This window comes from Panthera leo, chromosome E1 (genome assembly GCF_018350215.1).
Source record: "Panthera leo isolate Ple1 chromosome E1, P.leo_Ple1_pat1.1, whole genome shotgun sequence".
NCBI lineage: Eukaryota > Metazoa > Chordata > Mammalia > Carnivora > Felidae > Panthera > Panthera leo.
In genome coordinates, this window is record NC_056692.1 from 15,003,366 (window position 1) to 15,020,817 (window position 17,452).

A 17,452-nucleotide genomic window follows, 5' to 3' on the forward strand; every position below is an offset into this window, starting at 1 on the left:
AACCTACATTTATGAAACTAGACACAGTATAACGTGCAGATTGTTACAAATGTATTTTTCAAAACTAAGGTCTGTCGTAGTCTGATGGACCCCAATCGCAGATTAAAGTCTAGATCCGTATACCCCAGGTCCCAAAAGCAGCCCGAAAAAGGAGGGAGGCGGGGCTTGCGCCTACCCGACCCCACCCTCTTGCGTTTTAATATTTCCGCCTATGGACCGCCCCCTCTGGTCCTATGTGCAACTCTCATTGGTGAGCTCTCTAATCCGTCTGGACACTTGGGCGCCTATTGGATCGACTGCTGAACGAGAGTTGCGTACTTCCCGGCGTTGGGAACGCACAGCGGACGTAGGCTTGCCGCCATTGTGCTGCGAAGAAAGCGGCTACCTGTGTGGGGGCCTTTGGGGGTTCGTGGCGGGCTTTAAGGGCTGTGTTGCGGGAGGTGTGAGGGGGTCGGGCTGAAAGGCCTGAGGGTTGGGCTGGGCCGGGCTGGGCATACTCTGAGCAAGGAGGAACTGCAGGTCGGGGGTGTTGACGCGTTCCTGCTGGGCCCGGGCCCTATTGCTCGATACAGTTCTTTCTCTGCCCCCCAGATCCTCCGGGAATGGCCGGAGTATTTCCTTACCGAGGGCCGGGTAACCCGGTGCCCGGCCCTCTAGCCCCGTTGCCAGACTACATGTCGGAGGAGAAGCTGCAGGAGAAAGGTGAAGAACGCGTGCGGGAACGGCGCCTGCGGGCCGGGAGGCTTAGGGCGGGTGTGCGCGTGCGCGCAGCGGGTTTGCTTCTTTTCCCCGTTTTGTTAACTCGGCATGAGGTGTCAGCTCACTTGTAACCCCATTTGTTTTTTAATCTAATAGGGTAGTTAAAGGTATCTGTTATTTGCAGGCACTGATCCAATGGGGATACAATTGCAATGAAAAAAAAAAAAAGCCCTACTCTGATAAGGGTTAAGTTGCAATGAGTGAGGTAGACAATAAAAAACTTAAACATGTGTAACAGGAATGTCAGACAGTCATAAATGTGATGAAGGAGATAAAGGAAAAAGTAAAGCAGAGTGAGGTAAGAGAATTGGCAAGGAGTGCATCTACTGTATGCCCGCCCCTTCCTCATACATCCTGACAGGAGCTTACCCTGGGGCAAGAGGTGGGGATGGTTAGGCTGAGGGTGTGTAGGTCTTTAAACTGAGTTGTCTTTGTAGCCCGAAAATGGCAGCAATTACAGGCCAAGCGCTATGCAGAAAAGCGGAAGTTCGGATTTGTGGATGCTCAGAAGGAAGACATGCCCCCAGAACACGTTAGGAAGATCATTCGAGACCATGGAGACATGACCAACAGGAAGTTCCGCCATGACAAAAGGGTCTACTTGGGGTAAGGAACCTCTTGGAATTATTTCATTTACAGTTTGGCCCCTCTCCTTTGTTCCTGTCCCATAGGTTGTAGTCCTGGATAGCAGCTCTCATTTGGGGACAGGAATCCTCAATGACAGCCCATCTTGGTGGTTATAAGCAAAGGGAGAAAACTAGGATTCTGTGATAATTTTCAGATCTTGCAGTTATTCTCTTAAAAAAAATTTTTTTTAACATTTATTTATTTTTGAGACAGAGAGAGAGAGAGAGCATGAACAGGGGAGGGTCAGAGAAAGAGGGAGACACAGAATCTGAAACAGGCTCCAGGCTCTGACACGCGGGGCTCGAACCCACAGACCACGAGATCATGACCTGAGCCGAAGTCGGACGCTTAACCGACTGAGCCACCCAGGCGCCTCTTGCAGTTATTCCTTTGATTGCCCTGATTTCTTTTCTTGATCTGCCTCTAATTTGTCCTGTTGAAGCTATGTTAAGATGTGCCTATATTTGAAGGGGTTGAAACCCAGAACAGGACACTGCATTCTTATTGTTAGTAACTCCTCAGTGACCAGAATCCTGAGGTTCAGGATATTTAACTCCTGAAACCTCTATACTCTTGTTTTTCTCTGCTCCCAAGCTGAGTAAATACAGGTATAAGTGCCTTAGCAAATCTCCTTTCTATTTGGACACAAAAATGTTAGCCACTTAATGGTCTAAGGTGGCCATCTAAAAAAAAGAGGGCCATATGTTTTGTTTATCTATAAAAAGTATTTTTTGAGAAGTGTGCTAGGGATAGAGCAGTGAATAGGAAGTAATGGCCTTTCTGGATCTTCTAGTCTAGTGGCATGGCCGATATGAGACAGATGGTTACAATAAAGTACGACAAATATTTTATTATTTTTTTAAGATGAATAATTTTATTTAATATTGGTTTCTTTTATTTATGTTTTTAATTTGGGAGCAATAGACTGCAAGCGGGGGAAAGGGGTAGAGAGAGAGAATCTCAGCACAGAGCCTGACATGGGGCTCAATCCAATGACCCTAGGATCATGATCTGAGCTGAAATCAAGAGTTGGACGCTCAACTGAGCCACTCAGGCGCCTCTTATTATTATTTATGGGAAGGTACACAGAACGTAGAATGTGTGACAGCCCGAAAACTATCTCTAGAGGAAAAGAAACCCAATATTGTAGGACTGTGAAGTTTAAGAGGAAGAGTGGCACAATTGGAGAGGAGGAGGCAGGGCTCCTGGTCAAGGAAGGCCTGTGTGCTAAGTTTGGGAGTTTGGACTGTAAGGCAGGCTTTTCTGTGGAATGCTGTACTCTGATAGCATGTGGCTTCTCTGCATGGCACAGGTAGCAGAACACCTTGTCACTTGCAATCGTCTTTCTCCCTAATGTTGCAGTGCCCTAAAGTATATGCCCCATGCAGTACTGAAACTCCTGGAGAACATGCCTATGCCTTGGGAGCAGATTCGAGATGTGCCTGTGCTGTACCACATCACTGGAGCCATTTCTTTTGTCAATGAGATTCCCTGGGTCATTGAGCCTGTCTACATCTCCCAGTGGGGGTAAGAAGGGCTGGAATGGGGGGAGGGTGGTTTGGGGACAGTGAAGAGAAACCATAGTATGACATTTTTGGCTTCTAGGTCAATGTGGATTATGATGCGCCGTGAAAAAAGAGACAGGAGGCATTTCAAGAGGATGCGTTTCCCCCCTTTTGATGATGAAGAGCCACCTTTGGATTATGCTGACAATATCCTAGATGTCGAGCCACTGGAGGCCATTCAGCTAGAGCTGGACCCTGAAGAGGATGCCCCTGTATTGGATTGGTTCTATGACCACCAGCCACTGAGGGACAGCCGGAAGTGAGTGATGGTTAAGTTACTGCTCCTGTGAGAGTTTTGGAATTCCAGGAGTCCTGGGAGAGCAATAGGTAGAATGGCTTGGCTAGCTGGTATACCTAACTGACAGAGGCCTGTCTTTTTTTCCTAGGTATGTGAATGGCTCCACTTACCAGCGCTGGCAGTTCACACTGCCCATGATGTCCACTCTCTATCGCCTGGCCAATCAGCTCCTGACAGACTTAGTAGATGACAACTATTTCTATCTGTTTGATTTGAAGGCCTTCTTTACCTCCAAGGCACTCAATATGGCCATTCCTGGAGGCCCCAAATTTGAACCTCTTGTTCGAGACATCAACCTCCAGTAAGTTGAAGAGAGTGGGGATTTTAGGCACTTTGGGTTGAATAAGATCTAATCTTGATCCTTGAGAAACGTTTGTAGTTTCCAAATTCCCCAGCTGGTCTGCTCATCCTTGATTTTGTACCCTAGGGATGAAGACTGGAATGAATTCAATGATATTAACAAGATCATCATCCGGCAGCCTATCCGCACTGAATACAAGATTGCTTTCCCGTATCTGTACAACAATCTTCCACACCATGTCCACCTCACCTGGTGAGAGCTAGAATACATGTTGGGGAAAAGAGAAGGCTGGAGAGTCAGGAGAACTTGAGCTGATTGTTCTTCCATTTTAGGTACCATACTCCTAACGTTGTGTTCATCAAAACTGAGGATCCTGATCTGCCAGCTTTCTACTTTGATCCTTTAATCAACCCAATTTCTCATAGGCACTCTGTCAAGGTGAGAAGAGGGAACATTTGACCTTCGTTCTTGCAAGAGAAATTTCATGACTGTGGCTTAAGTGTTACTAGATGGAAATCAGCTAGAGGGAGACATGTTTGTCATCTGCTTTAGTGTTCCCCTTGAGCTTGAAGCTAATTTGACACTTTGGCACTTGGCTCAAACCAAGTTATTGGTGTTTAATTTGTGTTTCTGTGATTGGGGCTTTCTGTATAGTCTGTTCTGGTCTGTTTGCATTATGGCTTTTTTTGGAATCCTTTTATTAAGATAGAGTTCACATACCATGTAACTCACCTATTTAAAGTGTACAATTCAGTGGTTTTTAGTGTATTCTGAGTAGTTCAGCCATCTGTACAGGCAATTTTAGGACATTTTCATCATCCCAGAAATTCCTGCACCATTAGTAGTCACTCTATTTCTGTTGAACCTCCCTTGCCTAGGCAACTACTAATCTTTCTGTAGATTTGCCTGTTCTGGAGATTTCATATAAATGGAATCTTCCAGTATGTGATCTTTTGTGATTGACCTTTTATACTTGAAATAATGTTTTTGATGTTTACCCATGTTCCATAGTGTTAACAGACCTCCTTCCCCCAGCTCAGGTTCTGGAGCTTGGGCAGGAGGTGATTGCATTGTGTAAGGTACTGGGGCTCCTTGGGAGGCCCTTGGTGATGAGCCATTTGGGGTGTGAGGAGTGATGCTTGCTTTCCTGATTGGCCCTAGCTTGTTCTCTGCTCCCTTGGCCCCCTTTGCCCTGGCTCTTTAGGGCTTTTCTTGTCTGGCAGCCTAGTTTCCATGGCAGATGTAGCCACTGTGCTTGGCCCCAGAGAGTTTTCTTCTCATCCCAATTCTCTTCCAAGTTCAGTGGGAGCTGAACCCTTGGGCATTCTCGTTTCAGAGCCAGGAACCGTTGCCTGATGATGATGAGGAGTTTGAGCTCCCAGAGTTTGTGGAGCCCTTCCTGAAGGACACACCCCTCTACACAGACAATACAGCCAATGGCATTGCCCTCCTCTGGGCCCCACGGCCCTTCAACCTACGCTCTGGTCGCACCCGCCGGGCCCTGGATATCCCCCTTGTCAAGAACTGGTAAGGTTTCTATCTGGGGAGATGGTAATGGATGTATTGGAGAGAACACTACAACTGGGTGGGATTGCAGCCTTTACCAGAGGGACTGGAAGGAGAGATGGGCTAACTCTGCTTGGCTTGTTTTCCCAGGTATCGAGAGCATTGTCCTGCTGGGCAGCCTGTGAAAGTGAGAGTCTCCTACCAGAAACTGCTTAAGTACTATGTGCTGAATGCCCTGAAGCACCGGCCCCCTAAAGCCCAAAAGAAGAGGTAAGGTGCCTGAGGGTCATTGCTCAGACTTCTTTTGTTGCAAACATAATCAGGAGCTAACTCTCACTCTCCCTCTTATTCCCACCCCAGATACCTGTTCCGTTCCTTCAAAGCCACCAAATTCTTTCAGTCCACGAAGCTGGACTGGGTGGAGGTGGGGCTACAGGTTTGCCGCCAGGGCTACAACATGCTCAACCTTCTCATTCACCGTAAAAACCTCAACTATCTGCACCTGGATTACAACTTCAATCTTAAGCCTGTCAAGACCCTCACCACCAAGGTGTCTGCATTTCACCTTAAGGGTCTTCTGGGTTTGAGGGATGTTACTCGTTTTGCTCTGTCCTCTGGGGAAGGAGTACATCTAGTTTGGACCATTGCTAATTAATGTTTTTTCTATTTTTGGTATCTTCTCCAGGAAAGAAAGAAATCTCGTTTTGGGAATGCTTTCCATCTCTGTCGAGAAGTTCTGCGTTTAACTAAGCTGGTGGTAGACAGTCATGTGCAGTATCGTTTGGGCAATGTGGATGCCTTCCAGGTGAGGCTAGGTATCCTTGATCCCTGCCCCAGGGGGGAAGCTCAGTGAAGCCTGATCTCATCATGGAACTGACTCTAGCTTAAAGCCTGATGGGGTAATTGTGTTGCAGCTGGCAGATGGGTTGCAGTATATCTTTGCCCATGTGGGGCAGCTGACGGGCATGTACCGCTACAAGTACAAGCTGATGCGGCAGATTCGCATGTGCAAGGACCTGAAACATCTCATCTATTACCGCTTCAACACGGTGGGACCCTGCCCTCATGCACTTACTTTCTCCGATCCATTTTAATTTTTATGTCTAGTCAGGGCTTTTTCCAGGGACCTGTTTGGAGAGAGGCCTTAAGTATGTCCTTACTTGCCCTCACTGTGTGTACTTTAACACTTCCCCTAAAAGTCCACCTTTAAATAGGGAATTTCAGTTACTGGTTTGTACCTTAGAATTTCTCACCTATTCTATTTTAGATGTTGAAGTCCAGGAGTTTTGCTTCTTTTCCTTTTATTGTCTTTGATATGTTTCCCATGACCCTACCTGTGCCCAGTTTTCAATTGCTCTCTAAAAGAATTGCTAACTTACTTTCTTGATTTCTGCTTGGGGCCACAGGGCCCTGTAGGGAAGGGCCCTGGCTGTGGCTTCTGGGCTGCAGGCTGGCGGGTCTGGCTGTTTTTCATGCGTGGCATCACCCCTTTGTTGGAGCGGTGGCTAGGCAACCTCCTGGCCCGACAGTTTGAAGGTGAGTGGTTTTCTCTGTGTCCAACATTTTTTTTTTTTTTTTTTTTTTTTTTTTAATCCCTTCAAGGGTAGATCATATGTTCCCATTCTGTCCCCTCCCCTTGTTTGAGACTGAGAATCCCTTCCTGCTGGATTGCCTCTAAGTCCCGCTCTTCAGTGATTCTGACTTGGCACTGTGTTTCTTGGGCTTCTCTCCGGGGCCTTGAGGCTATCTTGGATTTGTAGGATGGAAATTCCTCAGAAGCATTGTTGTGACTATCTGAGGTAGCTTGTCTTTTCTGCATGTGCTGGGTGTGTGGACACTTTGTTTATACTTGTTGATTTCAGTGTACCCATGGTTAATGAGGGGACATGATGGTAGAGACTCACTGAGAGCAATGAATCTTGCCTTTAATCAATTCACTTCTAGGCCGACACTCTAAGGGGGTGGCAAAGACTGTAACAAAGCAGCGAGTGGAGTCACATTTTGACCTTGAGCTTCGGGCAGCTGTGATGCATGACATTCTGGACATGATGCCTGAGGGCATTAAACAGAACAAGGCCCGGACGATCCTGCAGCACCTCAGTGAAGCTTGGCGCTGCTGGAAGGCCAACATTCCCTGGAAGGTGGGTGTCACCCCAACTCTGAGAAGGCAGGAACGTCATTTTCTTAGGGTTAGGGTTACCGCTCCCGGGGACACCTGGTGAGCTCGATTGAGCATCCGACTCTTGATTTCAGCTCCAGTCATGAACCAGGGTTGTGGGATGGAGCCCTGCATTGGGCTTCTGTCTCCCTCTTCCACTCTCTGTCTGTCTGTCTCTTTCTCTCTCTTAAAAGAAAAAAAAAAAAACTTTGGGGGGGGCGGTGCCTGGGTTGCTTAGTTGGTTGAGTGTCTGACATCAGCTTAGGTCATGATCTCACAGTCTGTGTGTTCAAGCCCTGCCTCAGGCTCTGTGCTGACAGCTCAGAGCCTGGAGCCTGCTTCAGTTTCTGTGTCTTCCCTTCTCTTTGCCCCTCGCCTGCTCACACTCTTTCTGTCTCAGAAATAAATAAATGTTAAAAAAAAAAAAAAGATTATTATTCTCAGACTCCCTTTGGGAGCTATGTGGCTCCTGTCACTTTCTCACTGTGCCTTTTGCACTTTCAGGTACCTGGGCTGCCAACACCCATAGAGAATATGATCCTTCGATATGTGAAGGCCAAGGCTGATTGGTGGACTAACACTGCCCACTACAACCGAGAACGGATCCGCCGTGGAGCCACTGTGGACAAGACTGTTTGCAAAAAGAACCTGGGCCGCCTCACTCGGCTCTACCTGAAGGCAGAACAGGAGCGGCAGCACAACTACCTGAAGGTTGGGCAGCTTAGGCTGGGCTGGGCGTGGGGAGTGGGCAGGAGAATAGACCGCAGAATTGGGACTATGCCTTGTCCTGTGGGGATTAGGCTACACTGGGGGGCTAATTATCATGTCTCCTTTGCAGGATGGGCCGTACATCACAGCAGAGGAGGCGGTGGCAGTGTATACCACCACTGTGCACTGGCTGGAGAGCCGGAGGTTCTCACCCATCCCGTTCCCCCCACTCTCCTACAAGCATGATACCAAGTTGCTCATCTTGGCCTTGGAGCGGCTCAAAGAAGCGTACAGGTAAAGAGTAGAGAGTGGATTCCTTTGGGAAGGTGAGAGCGGGAAGGACAGCATCATTGTCACAGTCCAAAGAAAGAAGGTTTAGCTTCCGTGGTTTCTGGTTTTGGTTTCCTTCTTGGTTTTTCCATTCATCTTTCCTGTTTGCTTATCAGTGTGAAGTCTCGGTTAAACCAGTCTCAGAGGGAGGAGCTAGGTCTGATCGAGCAAGCCTATGACAACCCCCATGAGGCATTGTCCCGCATCAAACGTCACCTCCTCACTCAGAGAGCCTTTAAAGAAGTGAGTAAGATGCTTCCCACCCCACCCCCCCAGGTTGTCTATTGCTATTCGTTCATGGCACCAAGAGTAGTGGGTCGCTACCAAGAGTAGTAGTAAGTGATTGGTGGATCCGTGTAAGCCAGCTTCCCTGTTCTGCAGGTGGGCATTGAGTTCATGGATCTCTATAGCCACTTGGTGCCGGTTTATGATGTGGAGCCACTGGAGAAGATCACTGACGCCTACCTGGACCAGTACCTGTGGTATGAAGCTGACAAGCGCCGCCTTTTCCCACCGTGGATCAAGCCTGCTGACACAGAACCACCCCCTCTGCTTGTTTACAAGTGGTGCCAAGGTAAAGTTTTTCTGGGTTTGCCCTTGGGAATTGAGGTGGGTTGGGTTGATTTGAGGTGAATTGAGTTCTACATTAAAGTTCTCATCCAGGCAGTGTAGCTGACTCTTGCTGCGTAGTGCCAAGGAAATAGTATTGACATGAAACTGAGCACCGCTGGCACTCCTATCAGTCCACACGTGTGAATGGAGGGCAGTGTGATGAGGTTATGGACTGTGGTAGCTACCACGGGATGGGAATTTCTAACCTGCTGGACACCTGTCTTGACTACTTCTCAGGCATCAATAATCTGCAGGATGTGTGGGAGACAAGTGAGGGTGAGTGCAATGTCATGCTGGAATCGCGCTTTGAGAAGATGTATGAAAAGATCGACTTGACCCTGCTTAATAGGCTGCTGCGACTCATCGTAGACCACAACATAGCCGACTACATGACTGCCAAGAACAACGTGGTCATCAACTATAAGGTATGTCTTAGGGGCAGGGTAGCAAGGAATTGGGGAAGGGGTGTGTCTGGCTCCCTGAGGTAGGATTTGCTGAAGGGAGGACAAAAGAGGATAAGCCCCCAGAGAGGCTTCAGACATGGCCTTGGGTTAAGAATTGCCAAGAGTTTGTAAATCTTTTCTTTCTAGGACATGAACCATACAAATTCTTACGGGATCATCAGAGGCCTGCAGTTTGCCTCATTCATTGTGCAGTACTATGGCCTGGTGATGGATTTGCTTGTGTTGGGATTACATCGGGCCAGTGAGATGGCTGGGCCCCCTCAGATGCCAAATGACTTTCTCAGTTTCCAGGATATAGCCACCGAGGCTGCCCACCCCATCCGTCTCTTCTGCAGATACATCGATCGCATACATATTTTCTTCAGGTGAGGACCTTGCCTGGAGTCTTATCTTTGCAGGGCATCAAGACATATGCCCAGCCTCTGGACACAGCTTTTGTTCCTTAGTTGAGGAACTAAGGTTCCTGCTGCTGGATCGGGGCTCTAAAATGGAATGAAGTCCCGTGAGTAGGGTGGGGGTTGGAGGTGGGCTCTACAAAGCTGTAGGTCTCATGAGGTTCCAGTTTATTTGGGTCTCAGCCACGCATCTTGCTGGTATAGGTTCACAGCAGATGAGGCTCGGGACCTGATCCAGCGTTACCTGACAGAGCATCCTGATCCCAACAATGAAAATATCGTTGGCTATAATAACAAGAAGTGCTGGCCCCGAGATGCCCGCATGCGCCTCATGAAGCACGATGTCAACTTGTGAGTTTAAGTTGGGGGCTGTGGAAGCTGGAAGGACATTGGTCTGAGGGACCCAGAAAACAGGGAATTTATGACTTTGTGTCCTGTGTGGGAGGAGTGTACTCTGTTAGGATATTGTCAGTCTGGCCTTCTGAGGGAAATTCCTTCAAGTTCCAGGAGACTAATGTGACCATATGTTCCCTGTGAGCAGGGGTCGGGCAGTGTTCTGGGACATCAAGAACCGTCTGCCACGATCAGTGACTACAGTTCAGTGGGAGAACAGCTTCGTATCTGTGTACAGTAAGGACAACCCCAACCTGCTGTTCAACATGTGTGGCTTTGAGTGCCGCATCCTGCCTAAATGCCGCACCAGCTATGAGGAGTTCACTCACAAGGATGGGGTCTGGAACCTACAGAATGAGGTACAGTCCGGAAAGGGGCTAGAAGTAGCATTTCCACCCCCGTACCTTCGGGATACATAGGGTGAGGAACATCACACCTTTTCGTTATCAGTCATTTGAGCTTTGTTGGGTGGTAGGGCTTAGTGAGGGGTTGTGGTGTCAGAGTTGGTCCTTGCTCCCGTAACAGTATCAGAGACAAATTAACCTCGACCTTGTGATTTAGGTTACTAAAGAGCGGACAGCTCAGTGTTTCCTGCGAGTGGATGATGAGTCAATGCAGCGTTTCCACAACCGCGTGCGTCAGATTCTGATGGCCTCTGGCTCCACCACCTTCACCAAGGTATATAAGTCAGTCAGCCCCAACCTCCTTCACGTCCTCTATCCATCTCCTATCCTTTTGAACTCTTCCCTTGGTTTGCTCTCCTTTTTTCCCAGCTTGGCTCAGTGTACCAGTTTCTATGCTTTATGATATAGAACCTTAGAGTGTCAAATCAACTCAGTTCCTTTCTGAGAATACCCTGTAGGGATTGTCCGTGTGATGACTGAGTTAAGGTAAGAGTAGAAGTGGGATTCTTTAATTGGGACAAAACTTGACGTTTTTTACATCTTCCCAGGGGGCTTATTGTCTATTCATATAGCTCATTTTTTTTAACCAGTAACTGTGTATGTTAAAAAGCAAGTATAACTAGTATTCATTTTCCCCTTCAGTTGCTTCCAGACACCCACCTGAAGGCAGCTGGAGTTAAGAAAAAATAATCTGGAGATTTGTTAACAGTGCATACCTAAGCTTCTGCGAGGTTTAAAACGTCACCTTGTTCTTCCTGCTGTCTTTCCACGGTGTCGTAAAGGTGCACATAATGTCTTGGCTGATGCTCTCAAGAACATCAATAATGCCAAAAAGAGAAATTGAGGTTCTTACTAGGCTGTGCTCCAAACAGTGCTTTTAAGGATACATTTCTGTATCTTCGTTTTTATGTTTTATGTAAGTAATCTCTATACCCAACTTGGGGCTCAGACTGTTCACCTTGAGATCAAGAGTCGCATGCTCTTCTGGCTAGGTCAACCATGAGCCCCTTAGTATTTCTTAAAATTTCTTACACGTTTTGAGTATAGTACAAGGGGAGAGTTTACCTTTTCAGGTCTGTCTAAGGGTCAGGTAACAAGAATTCCGTAACTCATTCATTCCATTGGTGTTTATTGATAACTACTGCGTTCAAGGCTCTGTGCACACTGCATGTACGTTCGAGCTCACCTACCTAGTTGGAGAGACAAGATCCATAGACAAGAGAACTATACTAGGATGTAGTGTTTATAAAGCTATGGTGTTATTTGGGAATCTGTGAGAACACTCAAGTTAATGACTAGCCCAGTCTGGGAGAAGGAGAGGAGAGTCTTCCTGAAAGAAGTAATGTGTGATGAGGTAGATGAGGGAGGGCCTTCCTTCAGCCTTAGGTATGGAGAGGTAACTAGCATGAAATGTGTGGAGCTGTGCAAATTCAGGGTTTACCGGAGTATAGTTATGGAGTAGGGACTGTTAGGAGATGGGGGCGAGACAGATCACCAAGAGCCAGATCATGGAGGGGATTGCATGGCTTGTTAAGAATCCTGTGAGGGTTTTTTTTTAATGTTTATGTATTTATTTTGAAAGAGAGCACTTGCACCCATGTGAGCGGGAGAGGGGCTGAGAGAGGGGGGGAGAGAGAATCTCAAGTGGTTCTGTGCTGTCAGCACAGAGCCTGATGTGGGGCTCGATCTCATGAACTGTGAGATCATGACTTGAGCCAAAATCAAGAGTCAGATGCTTAACCAACTGAGCCTTCCAGGTGTCTAAAGAATCCTACGAGGTTCTTAAGCATGGGAATGATTTTCCCAGCTTTCTGTGTTAGGTCCTTCACTCTTGTAGCTGTGGGGAAGATGGGTTTAGAGAAATTGGGTGGGAGATCAAGTTTGGGGATTTCTGCTGAAGTCCTGATGATAGAGATGAGAGCAGTGAGGAGACAGGAGTATATCTGAGAAGTAGTTAGCAGGTGAAATCAGCAGCCTCATTTTGGTGGGACGCCAGAGGGAAAGGAAAATAACACTCAGTTTTTGGCATGGCTGACTAGGTGGATATCGGCACTGCCAACTGGAAGAGTACAGGAAGAAGAGCAGGTTTAGGAGGGAAGATAAATGGATTTCGTTCAGGATGTAAAAAGTTTGAAGTTCCTAAGAATATCCAGATGGAGCTGTTTGGCAGGCACTTCTTACATCCTCTGTTTTCAATTCCAAGACGAGTGTGTGTGTATGTGTGTGTATATATGTATATGTATGTATATATACAAATGTATACACACGTGTGTGTTTTTTCCACCCTAGTGATGCCTATTAAATTGATAATCTCTTAGATTTGCTGTAAAATACTTTGAGCTTGAAGCTTCAGAGAGAGAAATGAAGTGAGAAAATGAGAGCAGTCAGGGGTAACTTCGAGGCTCCTGTAGGTTGTCCAAGTGGAGATATTTTGCAGTCTGAAGCTTGGAGAAGATATCTGGGTTGAAGATGTAGGTTTAGGAGTCTGGTGGTTTAGGAGGTGGTTTAAAACTCAAGAGCGAGCAAGATTTCACAGGGTAAGGAATGAGAAGAGCAGAGGGACAGGTTTGGAACCATAGGATACACTGAGCAACAGCATGGCCAGACTGGGAGAGTGCTGGGTCATGGGAGCCAAGGATGTCAGGAATTGGGGCGGGCATTTAACAGTGTCAGTTGCCTAAGAGTCTTTCAGTTAGATAAGGCCTGAAAAGTATCCATTGGATTTGGCAGTCAGGACGTCATTGGTGACCTTAGCAAGAGCTGTTTCAGAAATAGTGGGGATAGAAGCCAGATTGCAGTGGGTGAGGCTTTATGGGAAGTGGGGGAGTGGAGACAGCAAGGACCGTCAAATTGCCAGAGCTAGAAAAAGAGGAAGGGCATGAGATGCCACCTAGAGGGAGATATAGGTCAAGGCAGTATTTTAAATGGTATTGAGTGAAGAATGTTCTGATTAGGAAGGAGCCAGGAGCAGTTCAGGGTGCAGTAGACCAGTGTAGTAAGTGATGGAGCAGCGTTCCCCAGAGTTGAGTGGGGGCAGAGTAAAGGGGAAGCAGAGGGAACCCTCCTCTAAACCTAAAAGAAAAGAGGTCTGGATATATGTGAATGTAAGGTTGAGTGGGAAGTTATAACAAATACTGAATTTTTCAGCTTTGCCTGGGTTGGTCACAGTGGTGAGGGTGTGATACAGTTTTTGAAGAAACTGTGTGCTCCAGGTGGGTTTCAAGAAAATAGAAGACAGCTGTGAGTGTGAGTTCTTCCCAGAAGCACTCAGCTACTCAGTGACAGGATGGGCAAAGTGGATATATTCTATTGGTAGTTCAGGTTTTGGGGTTTTGCTGTAGGACTCTTGTGGAGTGGTAAGGGATTGAATGCAGGAGAATCAAGAGTGCTGGCCCCTATTGGGATCCTGGATTATTGGGGGTAGCGGGGAGTGAGTAGGAAGAGACTAGAAGAGGCCAGTGGTCTTGAGTTGTAGGGATCAAGGGAGTAGATGTGTGAGAGGTGAGAGCCTGAGTAATGTCAGATTAGGGAGGCGATTTACTATAGTGGTTAGAAGTCAGATTGCAGTTCAGATCATAGCTCTGTCACATGACTAGTTGAGATCTTGGATAAGTCACCCACTTTGGGCCTCAGTTCTCTCTATAGAATGGGGATACCAATGATGGGGTGCCTGGCTGGCTCGGTAGAACATGGAACTCTTGATCTCGGGGTTGTGAGTTTGAGTCCCATGTTGGGTGTAGAGATTACGTAAGTAAATACACTTTAAAAAAAAAAATGGGAGGCAAACCATAAGAGACTCTAAAAAACAGAGAACAAACTGAGAATTTTGGAGGGGTGTTGGGTGGGGAGATGTGCTAAATGGGGGTGGGCAGTGGGTGTTCTGTGTAAGTGATGAATCACTAAATTGTCCTGAAACCATTATTATACTATATGTTAACTTGGGTTTAAATAACATTTCAAAAAAGTAAATTAAACCAAGAATACTGGGGCACCTGGGTGGCTCAGTCAGTTAAGCGTCCGACTTCAGCTCAGGCCATGATCTCACAGTTTGTGGGTTTGAGCCCCGCATCAGGCTCTGTGCTGATAGTTTAGAGCCTGGACCCTGCTTTGGATTCTGTGTCTCCTTCTATCTCTGCTCCTCCCCGCCTTGTGCTCTGTCTCTCAAAAATAAATAAATGTGAAAGAAAAAACAAAAAACAGGAATACTGATGTATTACCTAGCTCTGAGGGCTTATTGTGAGAATGAAATAGCAAATGTAATAAGTTAAATTATTCAGTAAATTGTTGAGTAAATGTTTGCTCTCATCAAGTAGAGGGATCTGGGTTTTGATCAGGTAGTAGAATATTGGAATTTGTTTCCTGAGGTGTGTTAAGGTAAAATAGTTCTTGTAACACTTCCAAGGTTGATAATAGAAGGGAAGTATCCATTAGGGTGAGAGGTGGCTGGACCTTGTGGCCCTGTTCTTGTCCTCTAAAATTGGACTCTTGCAGTCATTGCCACCACTGCCACTTTAGGTGCTCTCACCATCCTTGCTTTCGTGTGTGAAGCACACTAGCCCAAGCGTGCAGGCAGGGACCCTTCTCTTCAGTCCCAGTGGGAGCTAGAAAATAAGGCTAGAACATTTAAGCAGGGCTTTCATAAGGGCCAGGCATAACCGGGAAAACAGAGATGGGCATAGATAGTCTGACTTACAAGGTGCAGCCTACTTAGCTTCAGGTTCCGAAGGGCCTTACTGCTGCCTTCCTGCCTCTTTCACTGCCTTCCCAACACGGCAGGCCCTGTTTCCCTCACCAAGGTGTCCCTTTCACCATGTCCGGATGACTTGAAGTCTAAAGCCTGAGGCAAAGACCTCAAGAGAACATCTTTCTTTGCCTGGCAGGAGATGTATTTCTCTGTTCTTTTTTTTTGAGTTTCGTTCTGACTTCTATTTCACATTATTTATTTTGAGACTTAATTTTTTAAAACAATTCAAAAAAGGGCACCTGGGTGGCTCAGTCAGTAAAGTGTCTGACTTCGACTCGGGTCATGATCTCACGATTCATGAGTTTGAGCCCCATGTTGGGCTCTGTGCTGACAGCTCGGAGCCTGGAGCCTGCTTCAGAATCTATGTCTCCCTCTCTCCATGCCTCTGTCTCTCTCAAAAATAAATAAATGTTAAATTAAAAAATTTTTTTAAAAACTAAAACAATTTTAGTTTTATAGTGAAATTGAGAGGGAGGGACAGACTTTTCATGAACTCCCTGTCCCCGTACATGCAAGCTTCCCCTATTAACATCACGCACCAGAGTGGTATGTTTTTTACCAAGAATAAACCTACACTAACGCATCATGATCATCCAAAAGCCATCGTATACTTTCGGGTTCCATCTTGGTGATATATATTCTGTGGGTTTGGATAAATGTATAATGACATAATCGATTATTAAAACATACAGAGTGTTTTTGCTACCGTAAAAATACTAACAAGACCTAGAAAATATCTAGAATCCTGTTGTCCTAACATCAGTTTTTATTTTTCCACATTCGTTTCGGGTCATGAGGTGTGTTGAGCAAGTTGTAGAAGTTGAATTTGTTTCTTTTATGAAGACTTAAAGGCATAATGAGTGTAAAGTTCTTAACCTTGGTACCTAGCACATGGAGTCACTGATGCATTTTCTTTCCTGCCTCCCTGAATCCCCAGCAACTCTGGCTATTCTTTTTTTTAAGGCTTTTTTGTTTGTTTGTTTTTTATGTTTTATTTACTGATTTTGAGAGAGAAAGAGAACAGGGATTGGGGGGCGGAGATTGAATTCCAAGCTCCAAGTGTGGAGTGTGACATGGGGCTCCGGCTCACAAACTGTGAGATTATTACCTGAGCTGAAATCAAGAGTTGGATGCTTAACCGACTGAGCCGCCCAGGGACCTGCTATTGTAAAGGAATGTAGAATACTCCTGTTATTCGTAAAGGACTGTGGTACTTCTTGGGAATTCAGACTTACTCCCCTCCAGGAATAAAGCACTGGTAACTGCAGAATACAACTGGTGTGTTCTGTGATAAAAACCATGCAGCTGGCAGTTCCTAGAGCCAATTACAGTCGAAGAGCTTACTGAGCCTTACAGTTGTCCTACTCAAGTCTGTTTGACTTTACTCCCAGATCCAGCCCATTCTGGCCCATGGCCTTCCTTTCTGTTCGTCTGTTGTCTTCGTTGGTTCATCTTAAGTACAAGCTAGATGCTCAGTGTAGCTTTTGTGATTTGGTTCACGCTGTTACCTAACTCTAGAAAGTCCCTTTTATCTTGCCTATCTGAAGACAGCTATTTGCTCAAGACTAATTTCCATGGTTACTCCAGCCAGTGTGATCTTGCACTTCAGTAATTGTCTAGAAAACATAGTCCTTACCTTAAAATCTTGATTATATCATTTGGTATTTTGTAGTTTGCCTTTTTTTTTTTTTTTAATCTTGAAGAACCAGCTTTGGTTTCATTGATTTTTCTCTGTTCTGTTTGTTTTCAAAATGCTCTTATAGTATTTTTCCTTTTGTTTACAGTTGGGTGTAATTTGCTTTAAAGTTTTCTGGTTTAAGGTAAAAAGTTAGATCAATTTGGGATCTTTTTAAATATAAGCATTCACTGCTGTAAATTTCCCTCTTAGTACTACTTCAAGCTGCATCCCTCAAATTTTGATTAAGTTGGGTTATTTTCATTCAGTTAAAAATATTTTCTAATTTCCCTTGAGAGTTTTTATTTTACCCATATGTTATTTAGAAGTATGCTGTTGAGGGGTGCCTGGGTGGCTCAGTTAGTTAAGTGTCTGTCTTGAGCTCAGGTCATGATCTTGTGGTTTGTGGTTTTGAACCCCGTGTGGGGCTCTGTGCTGACAGCTCAGAGCCTGGAGCTTCCTTCAGATTCTGTCTCCCTCTCCCTCTGCCCTTCCCCCTGCTTGTGCTCTGTC

At 46.1% G+C, this 17,452-nt stretch overlaps 1 protein-coding gene across 1 annotated transcript in view; it reads left to right on the plus strand.

Annotated features, from left to right (window-relative positions):
• Window positions 1-298: 298 nt before the first annotated feature.
• The window catches only part of PRPF8 (pre-mRNA processing factor 8), a 31,597-nt gene continuing 14,443 nt past the window's right edge, over window positions 299-17,452 (plus strand). Inside the window, exons 1-24 of the mRNA XM_042914891.1 lie at window positions 299-405; window positions 592-702; window positions 1,197-1,365; window positions 2,749-2,913; window positions 2,992-3,210; window positions 3,338-3,550; window positions 3,677-3,802; window positions 3,883-3,988; window positions 4,887-5,077; window positions 5,207-5,326; window positions 5,417-5,606; window positions 5,742-5,861; window positions 5,971-6,105; window positions 6,463-6,592; window positions 7,001-7,197; window positions 7,719-7,925; window positions 8,053-8,216; window positions 8,369-8,495; window positions 8,634-8,826; window positions 9,102-9,289; window positions 9,455-9,693; window positions 9,928-10,074; window positions 10,265-10,475; window positions 10,678-10,794. Coding sequence (XP_042770825.1) covers window positions 603-702; window positions 1,197-1,365; window positions 2,749-2,913; window positions 2,992-3,210; window positions 3,338-3,550; window positions 3,677-3,802; window positions 3,883-3,988; window positions 4,887-5,077; window positions 5,207-5,326; window positions 5,417-5,606; window positions 5,742-5,861; window positions 5,971-6,105; window positions 6,463-6,592; window positions 7,001-7,197; window positions 7,719-7,925; window positions 8,053-8,216; window positions 8,369-8,495; window positions 8,634-8,826; window positions 9,102-9,289; window positions 9,455-9,693; window positions 9,928-10,074; window positions 10,265-10,475; window positions 10,678-10,794 — 3,774 coding nt within the window. The 5' untranslated portion in view covers window positions 299-405; window positions 592-602. The remainder of the gene's footprint in view (window positions 406-591; window positions 703-1,196; window positions 1,366-2,748; window positions 2,914-2,991; window positions 3,211-3,337; window positions 3,551-3,676; window positions 3,803-3,882; window positions 3,989-4,886; window positions 5,078-5,206; window positions 5,327-5,416; window positions 5,607-5,741; window positions 5,862-5,970; window positions 6,106-6,462; window positions 6,593-7,000; window positions 7,198-7,718; window positions 7,926-8,052; window positions 8,217-8,368; window positions 8,496-8,633; window positions 8,827-9,101; window positions 9,290-9,454; window positions 9,694-9,927; window positions 10,075-10,264; window positions 10,476-10,677; window positions 10,795-17,452) is intronic.